The sequence below is a fragment of the Numenius arquata genome, chromosome 1, assembly GCF_964106895.1.
Source record: "Numenius arquata chromosome 1, bNumArq3.hap1.1, whole genome shotgun sequence".
Lineage (NCBI taxonomy): Eukaryota > Metazoa > Chordata > Aves > Charadriiformes > Scolopacidae > Numenius > Numenius arquata.
Genome location: NC_133576.1, coordinates 36,950,448 through 36,966,830, shown reverse-complemented (window position 1 = coordinate 36,966,830; position 16,383 = coordinate 36,950,448). Strand labels below are relative to the sequence as shown.

The 16,383-nt window shown below is 39.4% G+C and overlaps 1 protein-coding gene across 1 annotated transcript in view; it reads left to right on the top strand.

The window, feature by feature from the left end:
- APP (amyloid beta precursor protein) overlaps positions 1-16,383 on the top strand; it is a 227,096-nt gene that overhangs the window by 95,671 nt on the left and 115,042 nt on the right. The window contains exons 4-5 of the mRNA XM_074147738.1: positions 12,536-12,648; positions 14,181-14,374. Of these exons, the coding sequence (XP_074003839.1) occupies positions 12,536-12,648; positions 14,181-14,374 (307 nt within the window). The remainder of the gene's footprint in view (positions 1-12,535; positions 12,649-14,180; positions 14,375-16,383) is intronic.

The window sequence follows — 16,383 nt, the reverse complement described above, 5'->3', positions numbered from 1 at the left end:
ATAATTCTTGTGTTGTCTTACACACTTGGGACAGATGCTTTGCCCTTACATTTGTTTTTTTCAGTGGTCATTCAGCTAGGCATTTTTGACTAGGGGCAAAAACCTGCAAAAGATTTAATTTTAAAAAATAAGTTTTTAGATGTACCTTTCAGATGCATTACAAAATGTTCCATTCCAGTAGTTGGTCTTGATTTATTCAATCTAATTTGGTCATCCTTGCTGTAGGCCTAGAATATGATATATTTACTGTTCTTGACTTTAATGTCTTCCATACTGTTGCTCATCTTGCTCTAAAATCCATTTATTTACTCTCTCAATTTTTATATCTATTGATGTGATACAAGGTATTTGAATAAAAAGACCTCATTCTGATACTGTGAATTAGACTTAGGCACTAGGTAGTGTTTCTGAGCGTAAAGTCTGTGCAAATAGCAAATACTATTTTATCATATTGCCCTCGGTATTTGAATGTAACATACTGTTAATATTAATCCTTAACAACAGGAATCAGTGCTCAATAGAACATGGTCTTGCACGTTAATCCTTACTTGGTTTCTGTCCACAATGACTCATATGTATGAGGAAGAGAAAATTAATAAAACAGGTTAGATTTAATCACTTCACAATATATGACCATCTTCTACCAGCTCTTGGTAACTACTGCTGTGTTCACTGAGTAATTCTTGCAATGGGAACGGGAGAGGAACAAGTTTTGTTAGGAAGTTAAGGGGGTTTTTTTTGTAGTAACATTTACATTAAATATTTACGTGGCATTGCACATTCACAGAAGTTGTTGACTTTCACTGAATGCTGAAAGTACGCTACACTGCCTTCTGGGTTATTGGGTACTCTCATGGGAAGGTTAGTGACAATACAGAGCTCTTTCCTTTAAGTTGATCAGGGCAACTCAGCCCCGTCATTAGTAGCAGTCATTACTTTCACATCCTATCCTTCAAATGGCGCATGAAGAGTTGGATCTTGGCGAGCAGGATCCTATGCCCTTTCCCGTGTCAGTATGTTTAATATTATAAACCAGAAATCGCATTTGTGTTGTTTTTTAAAAAAAAAACAAAATCCTATTGTCTAATGTCTGGATCAAGTGAAAAAAAAAATTGTATACCTAGTAAGGCAGGTGATTTGTCTAATGTACTGTCTTCCTCATTAGCCAGCAGAAGGTGGTGCGAGAAGCCTATCCTGTCAACAAGTCACTTCAGTGTATGATACTGAGAGTATGCCTCTCATTTTGTCTGTCCATAATGTTGACTGAGCCAGCCTTGTTTGGCATAGAAAACAGAAAAACAAGCTATTCATTTAATCTTCTGTGATTATACAGAGTATGTGAAGGTGCCTGTGAACTAGGCAAGACACACCCACTCACCCAGTTTGGGGTCATCTGCAGACTTTTTGAGGGTATGTTCTGTCTTGTCCTCAATATCGTTGATGCATATGTTAAACCAAACATACGCCAAAATGAAGCCTTGAGGTATTCTGCTCGTTACTTCCTTTCAGGTGGAGTACAACCGTAAGCCGCTACCTGTTGAGCTTGACAGCACAGTCAGTTTTTCAGTCCATCTACCCAAATTGGAACATCCCAACTTGGATACAAAGATGTTGCGAGAGGGAGTTGGTGTTGAATTTCTTCCTAAAGTTAAACAGATGGAATCTATGGCTTTGTTCTTACTCGCTAATCTTGCCATTTCATCCTAGAAGGCAAGTCAGGTTCATCAAGCATGATATACCTTTGTTAAGTCTGGTTTGGCTGTTGCAAATAGTCATCATCTCCATGTGCCCAGAAATGGCTTTCAACAGGACTTGATTGATCAATGATTTTCCCAGAAACTGAAGTGAGGCAGACTGGCCTGTAATTCCCCAAACCATCTTTCTTGCAATGTGGTTGCAGCTTCTGCCTTGCTTTCAGACATCAGGAACCTCCCTCAGACTCTGTGATCTCTGAAAGATATGTAAATCAGCAGGTTTTGCTCCAAACGTTGTATCAGAATCTGGTATATAAATCAAAAAACGTGAAGTTTCTGACCATGAAGACAGACCATGAAGAGAATCAGTATATGGTGCCTGTAGACGAGTTCTGGAGAGTTCTCTGTTGCCCTAATACTTAAAAACATGGTTTACAAGCCACTCAGAACTGTCCTGAAATGAAGAAACAATGGTGTTTGAGTTGTCTGTTGCTTATAATTAGTATTTTATTTCTAAAAAAGCGGTGCTCGCTCAACAAAGAATGTACCGTTGCATTTAGTCTACCTGGCTGCGTGTCTTTTAGCTTCCTTGAATGACCATGCCCGAGTCAGCTCTTCTCTTTCTCCCAAGCTGTCCCATCCCAGCTGCCTTGTAGCTGAGCAGCCAGACCACACTGCCATCCTTCCTGCAGGATAAGTAAAGGTTTGTAGTCTGTATAGACCAAAAGCACATTTTGTCAGGTAGTTATTAATCTGATTACCTGTAAACTTTGCAAGGCCTGAAAAGTGGTTACTTATTTTCCCATGACCCTGGTAATACAGTCAAGTCCTTTGCCTACAGACAGTGACAATTTGAGTGGAAGTTTGGTCTTGGCAAATAGAATATTCAGGGCTCAGCAGTGTTATGGGAAGTGATTGCTTAGGTGGTTAATAATCAGCAAGGTATTTCTGCTAAGTTGATCTTCAGCAGCTGCTTATGGAGTTATTTATTCACTCATCAGAGCCTTTGCACAAGATGGTATTGCAGAAACAGTTACTGCCTGAACTTGATTTCATAGTGATTTCTGTTCTTTGCCAGGAGAGAGAGAGAGCAACAACTGAATTAAATTACCGCTGAAGTAAAAAGAATCCAAATTTTTTATAAAGAAACATGCAGTATGAAGGTGTTTAGGAAGGGTAGAAAACAAAACAAACCAAAAACCACCTACAAACCCGAAATCTTACTGAAGTAAACATTTCCTTGTTTAGAATAGCTACATTACTCATTGGGATCCTAGCACTTGAAATGGCTTTTGATGGCCAAACCTTGAAGTTGTCTGTAGCGTTTTCATTCTTTCCACTTACCTCTAGGCTTACGGTCTTTACTCCCTCTAGACATCAGTGACTAGTGGGGCCTTCTCTAGCCTTACTCCTAGTGCCAGGTGCTTTGCCCCAGTTACTAAGAGTTGCTTATGAGAAACATCTCATTGTCTAATAATGCGAAGCACAGTGGGATTACTGGTCCCAGTTGGGCTGAATTGTTTCCAAGCATCCTATCTTTGTGCTGTCTTGCTGTTTGGTGTCTTTAGCAAGTCACTACTACAAACACATAGGGCAATAATGAATTAATTAATCCAATTGCTTCTTACTGTATGCTGTTTCCATTTCAGAGCCCCTTTTCCAAGTACATTCTTGCATAATGAAGTGCATTAAGTGTCACTTCAGCCAGAAGGGAGGCACAAATTTTTACACTACTTGGAGATTTGCACTTGCACATCTTGCTGCGAAACAGGTCTTCTGCCTGCTGGGAGGGAGGGAGCAACAGCAACAACTGATGTGCAGCTTGTTGTGCCTCTCGGCAGCAGCAGAACGTGATGTTAATAGCTAGAATGTTAAGATTCCTGCACTTGGTAGCATTTCTGAAGTATGAGCTGTTATGAAATTCAGCCATATTATAGCTTTTAAAAGCCTGAAGGCAGCGGGGGGAACAATAAGATTCATAAAGATAGGATTCCTTAAGATTTGGAATGTATCTGCTTTTGAGAAATATCATTGTTATATTTGCTATTTAAATATAAGGAAGAGCATTAAAATGGGTCCTGCAGTATCAAGTCATCTTTATTTATCAAATCACAGCATGCAATTTTGCTAATAATTTCTGAAAAGGCTCTCAGAAATGTTTCTATTTTTTAAAAACTGCAAGCTTTTGTTCTCTTTTGACATTTCTGGAAAACCAACTTCATTAAAATCTTACTGAGTAGAGAGAAGAGTGAATGTTACCTTGAGTGAGCCTGGGAATGGTTAACAGCTTTCTTACTTTAGATAAACTATTTAACATACAGATTGAAAACAGTTAAAACTGAACAAGGTAGTTTTATCTTTATTTCTTTCCTAACTAGCACTGCCTGGTGTTTGTTGATGGGGAAACTCCTTCACAGTGCAAGCGATAACCCTGAAGAAGTCCAGCACTCACACCTGACCCTCAAAAGCTCCTGTAAATTAAGAAGTACTTTGCCTGGGGAAGGATATGCGTTGATCCTGTGTCATAAAATGAGGAGATCGCAGCTCCTCAACTTTTCCTTTACCAGTCTTCTTTACATGTTGTGATTGCTGAGTACACACCCTGGCACATGCGTCTCCATCTCTCTTCATGAATTTAGAGCATGGGAGAGGGTGGCAGTTCTCTCACCAGGCAGGGACAGGAAGTGGAGGAGTCACTCTGGTGAAAGGGCTCTTGGAAAAAGTGCCTCCTTAAGAAGAAAATCTTTGTTTCAGCCAGTTCCCCAAATACTTTTCGGTGTCCATGGTGGTATACTTTGTATTTTACCTGGTTGACTCAGCAGCTAATGATTTTGATGTCCTGGGAGGTGCTCAGTGATGGCTTTTATTAGCCTAAGCATTGTGAAAAGAAGTGGATGTGGAGAACAAGAGGCCTTTGGTGGATTTAAATACTGGGTGATGGAAAATTGCTTTACATTGCATGACTGTCACAAAATGGGGGATGGGACCAGGGGAATCATGCCTTGCTAAAAGAAGCGTTCCCAAATATCTGGAGTCTTCTTTTGTTGCACCATTCTGGTAATAGGAAGTTCTCAGCATTCGAGGTGGGGTTCAGAAATCTTTTTATTTTCTTTCCCTTTCATTTCCCATTCCTTGCACCCCTACACCCCACACATCACTCTAAGTACTTGACAGGGATGTGTGCACTTCAGTGTGGAAGAAAAAGAATTCAGCTGTTTTGAAGGAGCAGGAACATTTGTGAAGAAAACATTTCGGGTTTTGTTTCCACGACAACTTTCAGGGGTGCAGATAGTCAGGATACTTTAATTGCTTCTCCCTGCGTTTCCTTTCCAGACTGAGGTGGTCGGTGCTTTGAGGAGCAACATTTCTGTGTTTCTTTTAATGCAGCTTGTTGTGAAAAGCTACACAGGGACAGGATGCTTTTCAAATCAAGTGGCAGCTGGCATGTAGTGTCACGTATAGAACTGCATCTTCCAGACAATACTGTGTAGTTTTCCTCCTGATTTTTTTTTTTTTTTAAGTCCTTACCTGGTTGTGGCCCAGAACACTTTAAATAATTTTCACTGTCCCAGGATTCTGCTTGGGGAATCTTGACAAAATTTTATTAAATCTTCACAAGATGGTCTTACTAAGCCTTTCACATTTAAAATCTGTTCCTTAGAGTTTCCTATTACTGTTCTTTGGGGGAGGAGGAAGGGGGATTATTTCTTTCTATGAATATTACTGACTGTTTTCTGTAGATCAAGTAATTTTCAATTAATTCTTGGGTTGTTCTGTCTTCCTGTTTGAGGAACCCAGTAGTTCCCTCTGTTACTCTGTATGCAGAATGAAGCAGTCTTTTCTAACTTGCCTTGGCTTCCAGCACCTTCCAGCTTTTCATTCCCTGCTCTTTTTATAGCACTGCGGAAGATCTGTTTTAGCTAGACATATTGCTGCCAGTTTGAGATGGGACCTGGAATCACCAAAAATAACACCCCCTGCTACAAAAACCACCAAAAAACCCTGCCAAAGGACCCTGCGGCAAGCACTCGCAGGTGCCACCCTTCACTTTATAATCTTTTTTCCACTGTAAGCAGCTAGACTTCAGTTCCCAATGCATTCACCAGCTCTCCAGAGCAGTTCACCATGTCTTGTCACAGATTGATCCAACAGGACTACTCTGATGATAGAGTGAAAAGCAAAAAGTGGATCTGAGAAGTCCTTTGGGCCTGCAGAGAAGAGAGGGGAAGAAAGCAATAAGCAATTAAGCACAATGTGGAAGGAGGGGAAAAGATTTTTGCTTGGCCAGCATCGCATAGGACCTCTGTGACTGAGGCAGGACAGAGTCAAGCTATTCAGAGAGACGTCTCTAGGCTATTACTCCTGCTGTTTCCTAACTCATAATTTCCAAGAAATTAGGCAGGATTATATAATTGGGAGGGAGTGGGCTGTGTCTGCAACAAATACTCTCTCATTTGTGGCACGAGCTTTGCAGATTTAATCAGTGCACTGAGGAACTGGAAGGGAGAGCAACTCAATCCTGAAATTTCTCAACTCTCCTGTTTCTTGGTAAATTATATTTGAGATGGCATTTTTGTTCTGTTATATTGCATTAATGAGCAAGAGAGGGAGAGAAGAGGCATCTTACTGTAGTCCCAGCAAGACTTTTTCCTTGAAGATGGGGGGAGGCAATTGGAAAAAAAAAAAAGAGGGAAGTAAATGAATTTAATGCTTCAATGAACCACTGAGGTGCTGTAGACTTTTAAGGAATGTTTATCTGCTTTGTCTTTAAAGATGCCAGAGTGTGTGATGATGTGTATATGAATCGTTTTGCATGTAAACAGATGTATCCGTTATTGGCATAATGCATCAAATCTGAATGATGCTTGCGTTCTGTCTGGAAAGTAAGACAATTTTATCAGAAAATGCAGCCAGGCAAAAAAGTAGCAAAGTGAGCAGAAATTCCATTTATGTCTATGATCAAAGAGCTACAGAGGAAGGAGGGAGAAGGTTTGAGAATACATGTAAAAAAGGATTAGTATCTTACAAAAATGAAGATGTAATAAACACCATGAATTACTCACAGGTATAGTTATCTCTATATAGTTTATTCCATTATTTCACCTGGACAAATGTACTTTGATGGATTGTACCTAAAGGATTTTAACCCTTTGACTCCAGATTTTTGTGTGAGGTATTTGGACTTTCCAAAAATCATGGTAGAACCAGTGATATATCAAGACTGGGACCCTTTGTTGTGGTACTTGCATGGATATTTAGATGTCAGTGAGTTCATTTCAGTGGGTTTTCTTTTACCTTGATCTTTTGTCCCTGGTATGGTCATACCTTGTGTGCCATCGCAGTGTTTGTGAAATGTACGTTAATTGTCACGATTTCTCAAAATTGTTGTAAGAGCATCAGGGTGCTAAGGAGTACAGCCAGAATTGCCAGTCAGTTTTTAAACTAACAGAAGAGCTTTGTTTATCTGAAATTCTTGTCTTTGGTAGCCTAATAACCAGATAAATGTTGCAAATAGTGAATGAAGACAGTTTACTTGAGACAGTTTACTTGTATTTGTTGCTATGTATGCTAAATAACAGAAAAATAAAACACTTTTTAGTGGGTGTACTCTCTACCTTTTCACGTTTTGTTGAAAGCAGCAATACAGAAGCATTCAAGGACTTCTTTGAAGCAGAAGAAATACTGAAGCGGTAGGCATTTGCTTTGATGCCGTGAAAATGCCTGTTGGAGAATCACTGGCCTTACTTCTAGATGCTTAAAACATAGTGGATGGCTTTTGTCCAAAAAAAAAAAAAAAAGTAATGGAAAAAAGCTATAGTTATGGGAAATAACATCTTGGAACTTTATGAAGATGAAAGGGGCAACACAGAGACATGTTAATGGGGTCAGTGTTGGTTTTGGCCAAGCCCCTAGAAGACTGAAGCTGTTCCTACCTCACACCTCGGAGATGGCTGCGCAGGTTGTGCTGTCGCTTATGCTCCTGCCCTTTAAATTTGGGTCTGCATTGCTGTCCATCTGCCATGCCATGGGTCTCTTACTGAAAATCATGCCATAGATTATAGATAGATAAAATGGTGGAGTGAGGACAGTTTCCTTACAGAGCTGTTTTGGGGGCAGTTTTATGGGGCAGGAGTTAAGACTGTGACTCATCAGGAAAATTCGGATGGTCCAAGCTGCTGGGACACAGATGTTGTGTCTTATCAGCACCACCTTGCCTTTCTCTTGGCTGGTGAATGGATTTTAGGAAGAGGTGTCTAACTTTGGCATTTGGGATGGGGTTGAGGGAGGAGGTGGTTTTGAGCTGTTAAGGCTGGCAGGGTGTGCGCTGGAGCACCGGGATCTCCGCCTCCCCACTGGAGTCCTTGCGTGCAAGGTCCTTCACAGCTTGCCCTTTGCTAGCGACTGCCTGGGGAGGTTCAGCGTTGTTCAGTTCTGCTCTTACCCCTTACAGATTGCTGGCAGAGTAGATAGAGTAGGGTGGTATTTGATACCCAGCTGGGTACTGGTATTAGTATTGGTTGTCCTTCATAGGTAACGGTGTAGGTAGAAATTATTTTTCACGTGGTTTTGTTTTTTTACATACTTCCTAAACATTGTGTTGTTTTTAACTTCCATTTATAATTAAATTTGAAATTGGAAAAATTTTCAAAGCCCTTGCTTTGCTATGGGTTGTTAAAATCCTTTAAACTAGACTGAAAATATTTAACAGCCTGGCCGAACGTGACTCATGCCGGAGTTCAGAGGAGAGGCATGCCATGGGCCCACGGCAGGAATCCCTCCCCAGGGACTAGGCACAGCAGCAAACCCTCCTTCAAACCAGGTTTGACAGGCACAGCCTTACTCTCTTCATCTGGAGATACTGAGTCTGCAGTCCTGAAGTATTCTCTGACTGGTTCAGCATGTTGCTAGGTAATTGTGCTTACTAAGTCATTTTGCTAAAAAATGAAATATGTTTTTAAAATATGTAGCTGCTTTGCATCTTCTTTGTTTTTCTGGACTTACGCAGAAAAGAAAAAGCATTTTCAATTAAGTGTTATTTCTTTGCACATCAATTGATGCCAGTGTGTTTGACTTGCACCCTGATGCAGATTGCAGCCAACCTTTAATTACCAACCTACAAATAGGAGAAAGCATCACGCAGGAAGACTTTATATAAACATCGGTCTTCATAAAAGCACCTGAAGTTACATGGCTGCTTAAATAAATGTAATAAAGTATGTTTAATGGCATATGTAGTAAATAAACGTGCCTGGGTAAGCACAAGAGCTAGCCAGAGGTGTTGCGGGGAGCCGAGCTGTTGTGCCGGGGGGAACAGGGCACAGCAAAGCCCTGCAGCAGCAGGATGGGGAAAGGCACAGGGTCACTCTGCCCCTTGCTGTGCTGTGCCGAGCCGAGAGTGTGGGGGCTCAGGTTAATCTACGCGAAGTGACAGAGAAGAGATGCATTTCTCTTAATGTCCTCAAGTATGTGTGGTGCGAGCACCTGAGCTTGTAAATTCATTTTAGCAAGGCCTTGTTCTCATCAGTGACATGGAAAATGAAGCCTTGAGACGACGACAGCCTCAGTATGTGTGCTGCCGCCTCATGCAAAATTTAGCACAGGCTTTGTTTGAAAGTACTCCTCCGAACATAATTTGAACGTGCTTATTTTTTGGTTGGGATCCTAACCATCTGCTAGCAGGTGTTTGGGTTTTGTCATGGATGTTGTTTTATTACCTTTATCATCTTACCTTTGCTCTCTTTTTGTGCAATGTTGGATAGATCCTCGTATCCCATCTGTTTTATGCAGCGGATGGAAAATCTGCTGATCAGGACTGTGTCTCACATAGGGTGTAGTATTTTTATTTTTAATTACTTTGCCCTGGTATCATATTTGCCATTTTAACACATAGGGCAGTCATCTCCTTACAAGAGTGCCCACTTGCTGAGCCTTTTTTTTTCTTAGAGAAGATTTAAAAGAGTGCGTGATCAGATGCCTTCACTATAACCCTAATTCTTTTATTAGAGTTTGAGTCTCAATGTTCTTCTTATTCTTTGCAGTCATGGCTTGTACTAGCAAACAGAAGAAGTATTATAATTTTTCCTTGTTTTTAGAACCCATACACATTGAGCCTCTCTCTAAGGAGGCACAAGACTGCTCTCCCTTCACACATGCTTGTTTTCCCTGTGTCGTCTGTAGGTTACTTGTTCAAAAAAAGCAAAAAATCCCTAAAGTCTTACGATTCAGCAGCACTGAAAGTTAAATGTGTGCTGGAGAAATACAGGTACTTGCTTGAAATACTTGCTTGTCCGCAAGTCAAAGGTGTTTGAAGTGCTTTTTTCTGATGGATTTGTTTCTGTTAGGCTAACGCAGGCAAAATAAATGTTGCAGTTGTCAAATGAACTCAGTTCATCAAACTGCCACTTGAACGTTAATTTATTTTTAACAACAATAAAAAGAACAAAAGTTCAAAGCTTTGCATTTAAACTTCTTTAATCATGATAAAGAGATGAATGAAAAAAGTTTCCAGGGTGTGAGCTCTGTGTATGTTTAAATAATGAGCAGAATTAAATTTTATTTGTAATAAAAAATTTAATTAAAGGCAATAGGAAACACATGCAAAGTTGTGAGTGATTACTATTGCCCAGATTTTCACAACCCTAAATAATTTATTATAATTCTGTATAATGAAGGAGTGTTACATTAAACAACCACCCTTCTCTCCAGCTCCTTCTTTCCTCCTGAAAAACAAAGGGGAGCTTGTTCCAATGAATTGTTTATTTCTGTGAAACTCAGCAATCGTTTGCAAAATGGAGTCTCACTAGAAATGAGAATTTGGGTTACCAAGAGGATGCTGTTACCTTATTTTCAAGGACTCTAATTTTATAAAGGAGACGTACATTTTGTATATAAAAGTCAAATCTAACGCTATACTTTCAATTTTATCAAAATGTGTAGTATTCCATAGATATGAGTTGGTTGATATAATCAGGCACTCAATTATTATGTTTTAAAAAATTGAATTTCGTACTCACATACAGTGTTAATGATACCACAGCCCAGGCTGCATTGCCTAAAGCTTTTGACATATAGCTTTCCATTTTATATTTGGTGGATGTAACTCCGGGGGTACATCAGTATTTGTAACTTTTGCTGAAATGATATAGGCCAATTTTTTTGAGCAATGGGGTATAACATTAATTGTCTTCTAAAATTGCAATACACAGAGTACACAATACTGACGATATTACGGGGTGTTAAGGTGAATGGAATAGCTTCATGCAGGGGTTATCAGAAATCAGACGACACAGGGTCGCATACTTTATCGTTTGCATAGCTTGTGAAAGCGGGTCTAGTCTGCTGGAGTAAGATGCGCTCCAGGATTGTATTTTTTTTTTTCCCCCAGTTTTATGGTAATATTTGCCATAAACACTGCTCTGAATGTTTTACATGCTTGAACAGCCAACCAAGTAAAACTGCAGTTCTGAATGAAATCGTTTTTCCTAGGAAAGCCAAACTGACACACACTGAGTCTTCAGCAAAACACCTGTGTGCTTACTTAGTGCTCAGGTACTTAGCTAAATTGAAGCATTAGCAATTACTTAAATACTGCATGACTCAGGGTATGTGGCAGGATGGTCCCTTACAAAGACAAGTAAAGCTAAAAACAAGGTGCAAATTTATTCAAATTTCAGTGCAAGATTTGGGTGTGATACCACTGGGAGCAGAGAATTTGTTAACAGAAGCTGCAGATTTTGTATTTTGGGTTACCAGAAAGTGCTTTAACTCGTTACTTTTACAAGATTATTTTGGACACTCTAGAAGGCATTTCTGTTAATAATTTGCGGGCACTATGTATGTCACTGTCACATATGCTTTCACAATCCGGTGTCTGTTCAGTATATCGACTTCTCAAAAGTAATTTCATCTTTAAAAAAAAAAATCTTGAGGGGTTTGGGTGTTATTAATTGCAATGCCAGAATTGTACAGAATTACAATGATTTTAGTCTAATAAATCATGTTACTTATCAACTGAGTTTCTTCTTATTTGTTAGTACTGAAGCTGTGAGCATTGTTTCTTTCATTAGCTTGTAAATTTTTGTCTTACTGCTGAAGACAGCACAATCTCTTTGGTCAGTTATATCCTTGGTAAAGAGCCTTTTTTCCCCTCCCTCAATCTGACCAGATACTCAGGTGATTCATGAATGATTTTGTTCCTTGGCTGATGAGCTCCAGTTGCTCATCAACCTTCTGGACTAACTTGAATTTGTCTGGCTGATGAAATGAGGCTGCATCAACAAGAATAACTAAGTAGACTGTGTTGCTTTTAGTGCTATAATTCAGTAGAAGTGCTCTCGAATTGTTGGAAACAATGTGTTGGTGTCAGATTTGTTTTGAATTGTTGGAAACAATGTGTTGGTGTCAGATTTGTTTTGTGTGTGTTTCAAAACACTTCAAAACCTCTCCCTACTGCTGTGCAGATGCAAAACATAATTGTCCCTCCCCATCCTTGCACTCCCTTTCCAGGAGCTGGATCCACCAACTCTTGACTTCATGCTGCACCACACACATCTTCAATGGGTCCTATAAGTTTCACACTGTGTATATGGAAGTTTGCATATTATACTAAAGTTTTCATAATGTAATACACATCTGAGATCAAAGACAGGAGCTACTTGCAAATGAAAAGTTTGAAGAAGGTGATAATGGAAGCATCATTTAGAAACTGTCCCATTCTCTGTAAACAGACCCTGCCGCTCATTCATGAAAGCTGCCCTATGCCTAGTTAAAGGTCTAAAAGGATGAGGTACCGGAAGCAAAATTAACAGTTTTGGGTTGTTTTTTTTTTTTTTTCCTTGCAGTGGGCGAGTTTGTGAGTGATGCCCTTCTGGTACCAGACAAGTGCAAGTTCCTTCACCAGGAAAGGATGGATGTGTGTGAAACTCACCTGCACTGGCACACTGTTGCTAAAGAGGTATGTCTTAAAATGGTATCTGTCAGATAGGTATCTGTCTTAAAATGCCTTGCCTTCCTTCTTTAGAGTTGTATCACTCTTCTGAGGATGAGTTTAAATATAGCAGTGACAGGGAAAACAAAAAGCAGTACTTACAAATGTTAGAGTGAATGGCTTTTTGTTCTGCTTTATCGGGTGGGAAAAAGGAGTCACTCTGCTGAGCATATCAGAGTCTACTATCGGATACTTAACATTGACCTTTGAACACTGACCCTATTTCATGACACTGTTTTTTTCCCCTCACATCCACTCACACACATACCATGTTTTCTGCCTCCTCCTGCTTCCTGTGTTAGTGCTGCTCTGGAACTAAAGATGGATCACTACTGCCTAGGCTTTGCCTTTATCATTGTTTTCAATATGGATATTGGTGTGCCAGGTGCTTCACAGAGATCAAACAGGCCTCAAAGAATGCAGTGTGTGAAATTCAGCATAAAAATGTAGGAGAGCTGGTAAGAAAAAGGAGTACCCAAAGACATTTTGCAGTCAAGCAAAGAGTTTTTACAATTTACCAGTGCTTTACTGAAAACAGAAATAAAACCTAATGTTATAATTGCTAATGCGTTCTGGACATTTTTGTCCCTATGTAGAAAGGTTGTAGTAATAAAAACTGAGGTGAGCTTCATGAAAATTTCTGGCTGCTACTTTGTTGGGAACCTCTTAGTTTGTAGGTTATCCCACCTTCTGGAGATCAAAATTGAAAAGTGCTTAGAAGCTTCAGATTTTCAGTTCTTGCTTGAATCATACTGTTGCCCCTCAAATGAAGCATTTAAAGCACCAACCTTCATGCAGGCAAATTCTAGTCCATTTTAAGTACTTTGAAGCTTGAAGTGGCATGGCCTAGCGTCATCACTGTGCATCATTGAACTATTTTCCTTTTTTCACCTGTCCTACATCACTGTATCTTTAAGGTAGAATTATCTTTCTGTCCTATACCACTGTAACTTTAAGGTATAATTATGCACAACTGACTGTTTTCCACACAAGGCTAGAAGGTACTGCACTGGCAGAGGTGTCAGACCGGATACAGTGTGTTTCCAGTATATCAGATATTTTAAATGTTAATCTGTCTTGCAATGAACTCTCTAATAGCATTAATACATCAGGATGAGGATTAATGCATCAAGCTATCACTCTGCCTTTGAGTTTTCTATTTATGAGGCAGATCCTGTGAGGATTTTAGACAAGAGGATATGGTGCCATCATATATGGGAGGAGACAAGTCTTTCTATACTGGCAAAGACTAAAGAGCAGGGGATGGGAGAGCTTGTTGCTTGCAGTGGTCACACAGACACAGGTAGGGAGCTACCTGCAGTGCTGGTAGTGAATGCACAGGTGACCACTCTAAGTCATGTTTCAAAATTCAGAGATCCTGCAGTTCACCAACCTCCTAAGGCAGTACGCAGCCCCTTAGGTTTTCGTGAAGCCTGTGACATCTTTTCTGGCTTCCTCCATGACGCTTTTTTTTGCTCTTTGCTTTCTATTTTCTGTAGTCCTGTAGTGAGAAGAGTATGAATCTGCACGACTATGGCATGCTGCTGCCCTGTGGAATCGACAAATTTCGTGGTGTGGAGTTCGTTTGCTGCCCGTTAGCAGAGGAAAGCGACAATCTTGATTCAGCTGATGCCGAAGATGATGATTCAGATGTCTGGTGGGGAGGCGCAGATGCAGACTATGCAGATGGGAGGTAAGAGTGACGTTCTACCCTTCAACTTGTTATTATTGTTATTAAAGATGCCAAAAATCTGTCTAAAAGGCCTCAGTGTGGAAGACTCACTGCTTCTTGTAAGTGAACTTGCAGCTATGCTGGTTGAAAACATCAGTGCTCTACTCATTTATTTTTAACTTTCTACAGACAAGCTTATTGTTAATACACTTACTGTGTTTTTGATGCCTTCATTGTTTTTTCAGTGAGAAGTATTGCCATTTTTATAACAAAAATGCTTGAATACATTTTTTTTTTGACAACTTAATGATAAATACTGTACTCTTTAGATGCTTCATGTGCAGTCTGGGGTACTGCAACAGATACTCAGCCAACATACCTGTTGGAGGTTTTGAAATGTCTTCATAATAGGCATTAGCTGTGTGCCATTATTATTGTAAGAATATTTTTCTGCTGACAATTACTTTCTAAACATGATCTAAAAGAAAATTTGTTTTAATATCTAGCATTTGACAGATTCATTGATACGTTACTGTTAAATCAGAGTATGGAGGTTTCCTTTGCAAGACAGCCGTGCATGGGAAAATACCATGCTTGTCTTTACCCTTTAACATCCCCTGTGCACACAGGCAGATTTTGAGCCAAATATGGGTTATGACTGTGTTGTAACTGAGTGGTCTGGCGCTGTCAAAGTCTTTTCATATCACTCTCTTGAGCATGTTAGACAGCATTTGTGAGAACAGAGTACAATGTTATGTCCTCACAGCTGAATTCAAACAACTCTCTAAGATGGCTTTCTTCATAAAACTAAGATCTGCACTGAAATTCTGTTCGTGCTCCCTAGCCTTCCATCACTTCATACTGTGCTAACGCAGTGTTTCTACGTCTTAGGTGATGATACTGCATCTTTTACAAATAATACACAAAATCAAAAACTTGGGCCAGATTAATAGTGGTTTCAAGGAGAAAGCTGAAAATAAATGGGAACTGAATGAAGTGAATAATGTGGAAAGTTAACTGTTCTGAATTGCGTTAAGTTTGGGGTTTTTAATAATACCGATGGAAACAAGTTCAGGCACAGTGTAGAGATGAAGGACAGAGATTAGATTGCTGTAATTTGGTGCAGAGAGATGGCATTAAGACAATGAAAAATTGGAAACCATGGGCATCTAAATCTTTCCTGACAAAGCATTAGTAAGTGTTGCAGGGAAGTTCTTTGTGAATAATGGAATAAGTTTAATTAAAATAAATACTTCCCCATTGTAATTTCCAGTTGTCTCTCATAAATAGGACTGAATGGTCAGGGCTGTTGGATGCAAGAAACCTGTGTCAAGTAGCATTGCATCTTCCACCTTCACATCTTCAGGCTTTTTTCTGATTTGTTCTTCCAACAGCTGTCGAAGTGTCACAATATATAATCCTTTCAGTGGGATCTGTAAACCAACCTTTGGACCGTTGCTGTGTCACTTCTGTTCACTTTGATTGGAATATGTTCTCTTAGAATAAGGCATGACTACAGACCTTGTTCTAGTTGAGACAAATGTGCTTTCTTTCATTATATATCTATATATATATACACACATAAGATAGATACATAGATCAATCTAAAATACCTATTACCTGTCTTACCTATATATCTTGTATTTATTGTATATACCTATATGTAAAATACATAGATATAAAACTTTTCTTTAATATATCTGATCAAAAATTCCTAAAATATTTTAAATAAAAGAGCTCACATGGGTGTATATAGTTTTATTTGTACAACAGATATGCCTTTTATTTCTGTCTTTTTCATGTTTGTCACTGAACATTTAATTTACTATTCTAGTCTGTTTTGTTCCTCATAAAACAGTTTAATATCTGAAGAGATGAGTTCAAGAATAACTTTATAAATTTTGTATCCTTTAGGAATAGGAGCTGTGATTGCATTTGAATCCATTTCTGAAGTCCCAAGCAAATACTGATTTTTATGTTTTTTTCCTCCCCTCCCATAGAAGTGGATGCAAAAGGAAATTGAAAGGATC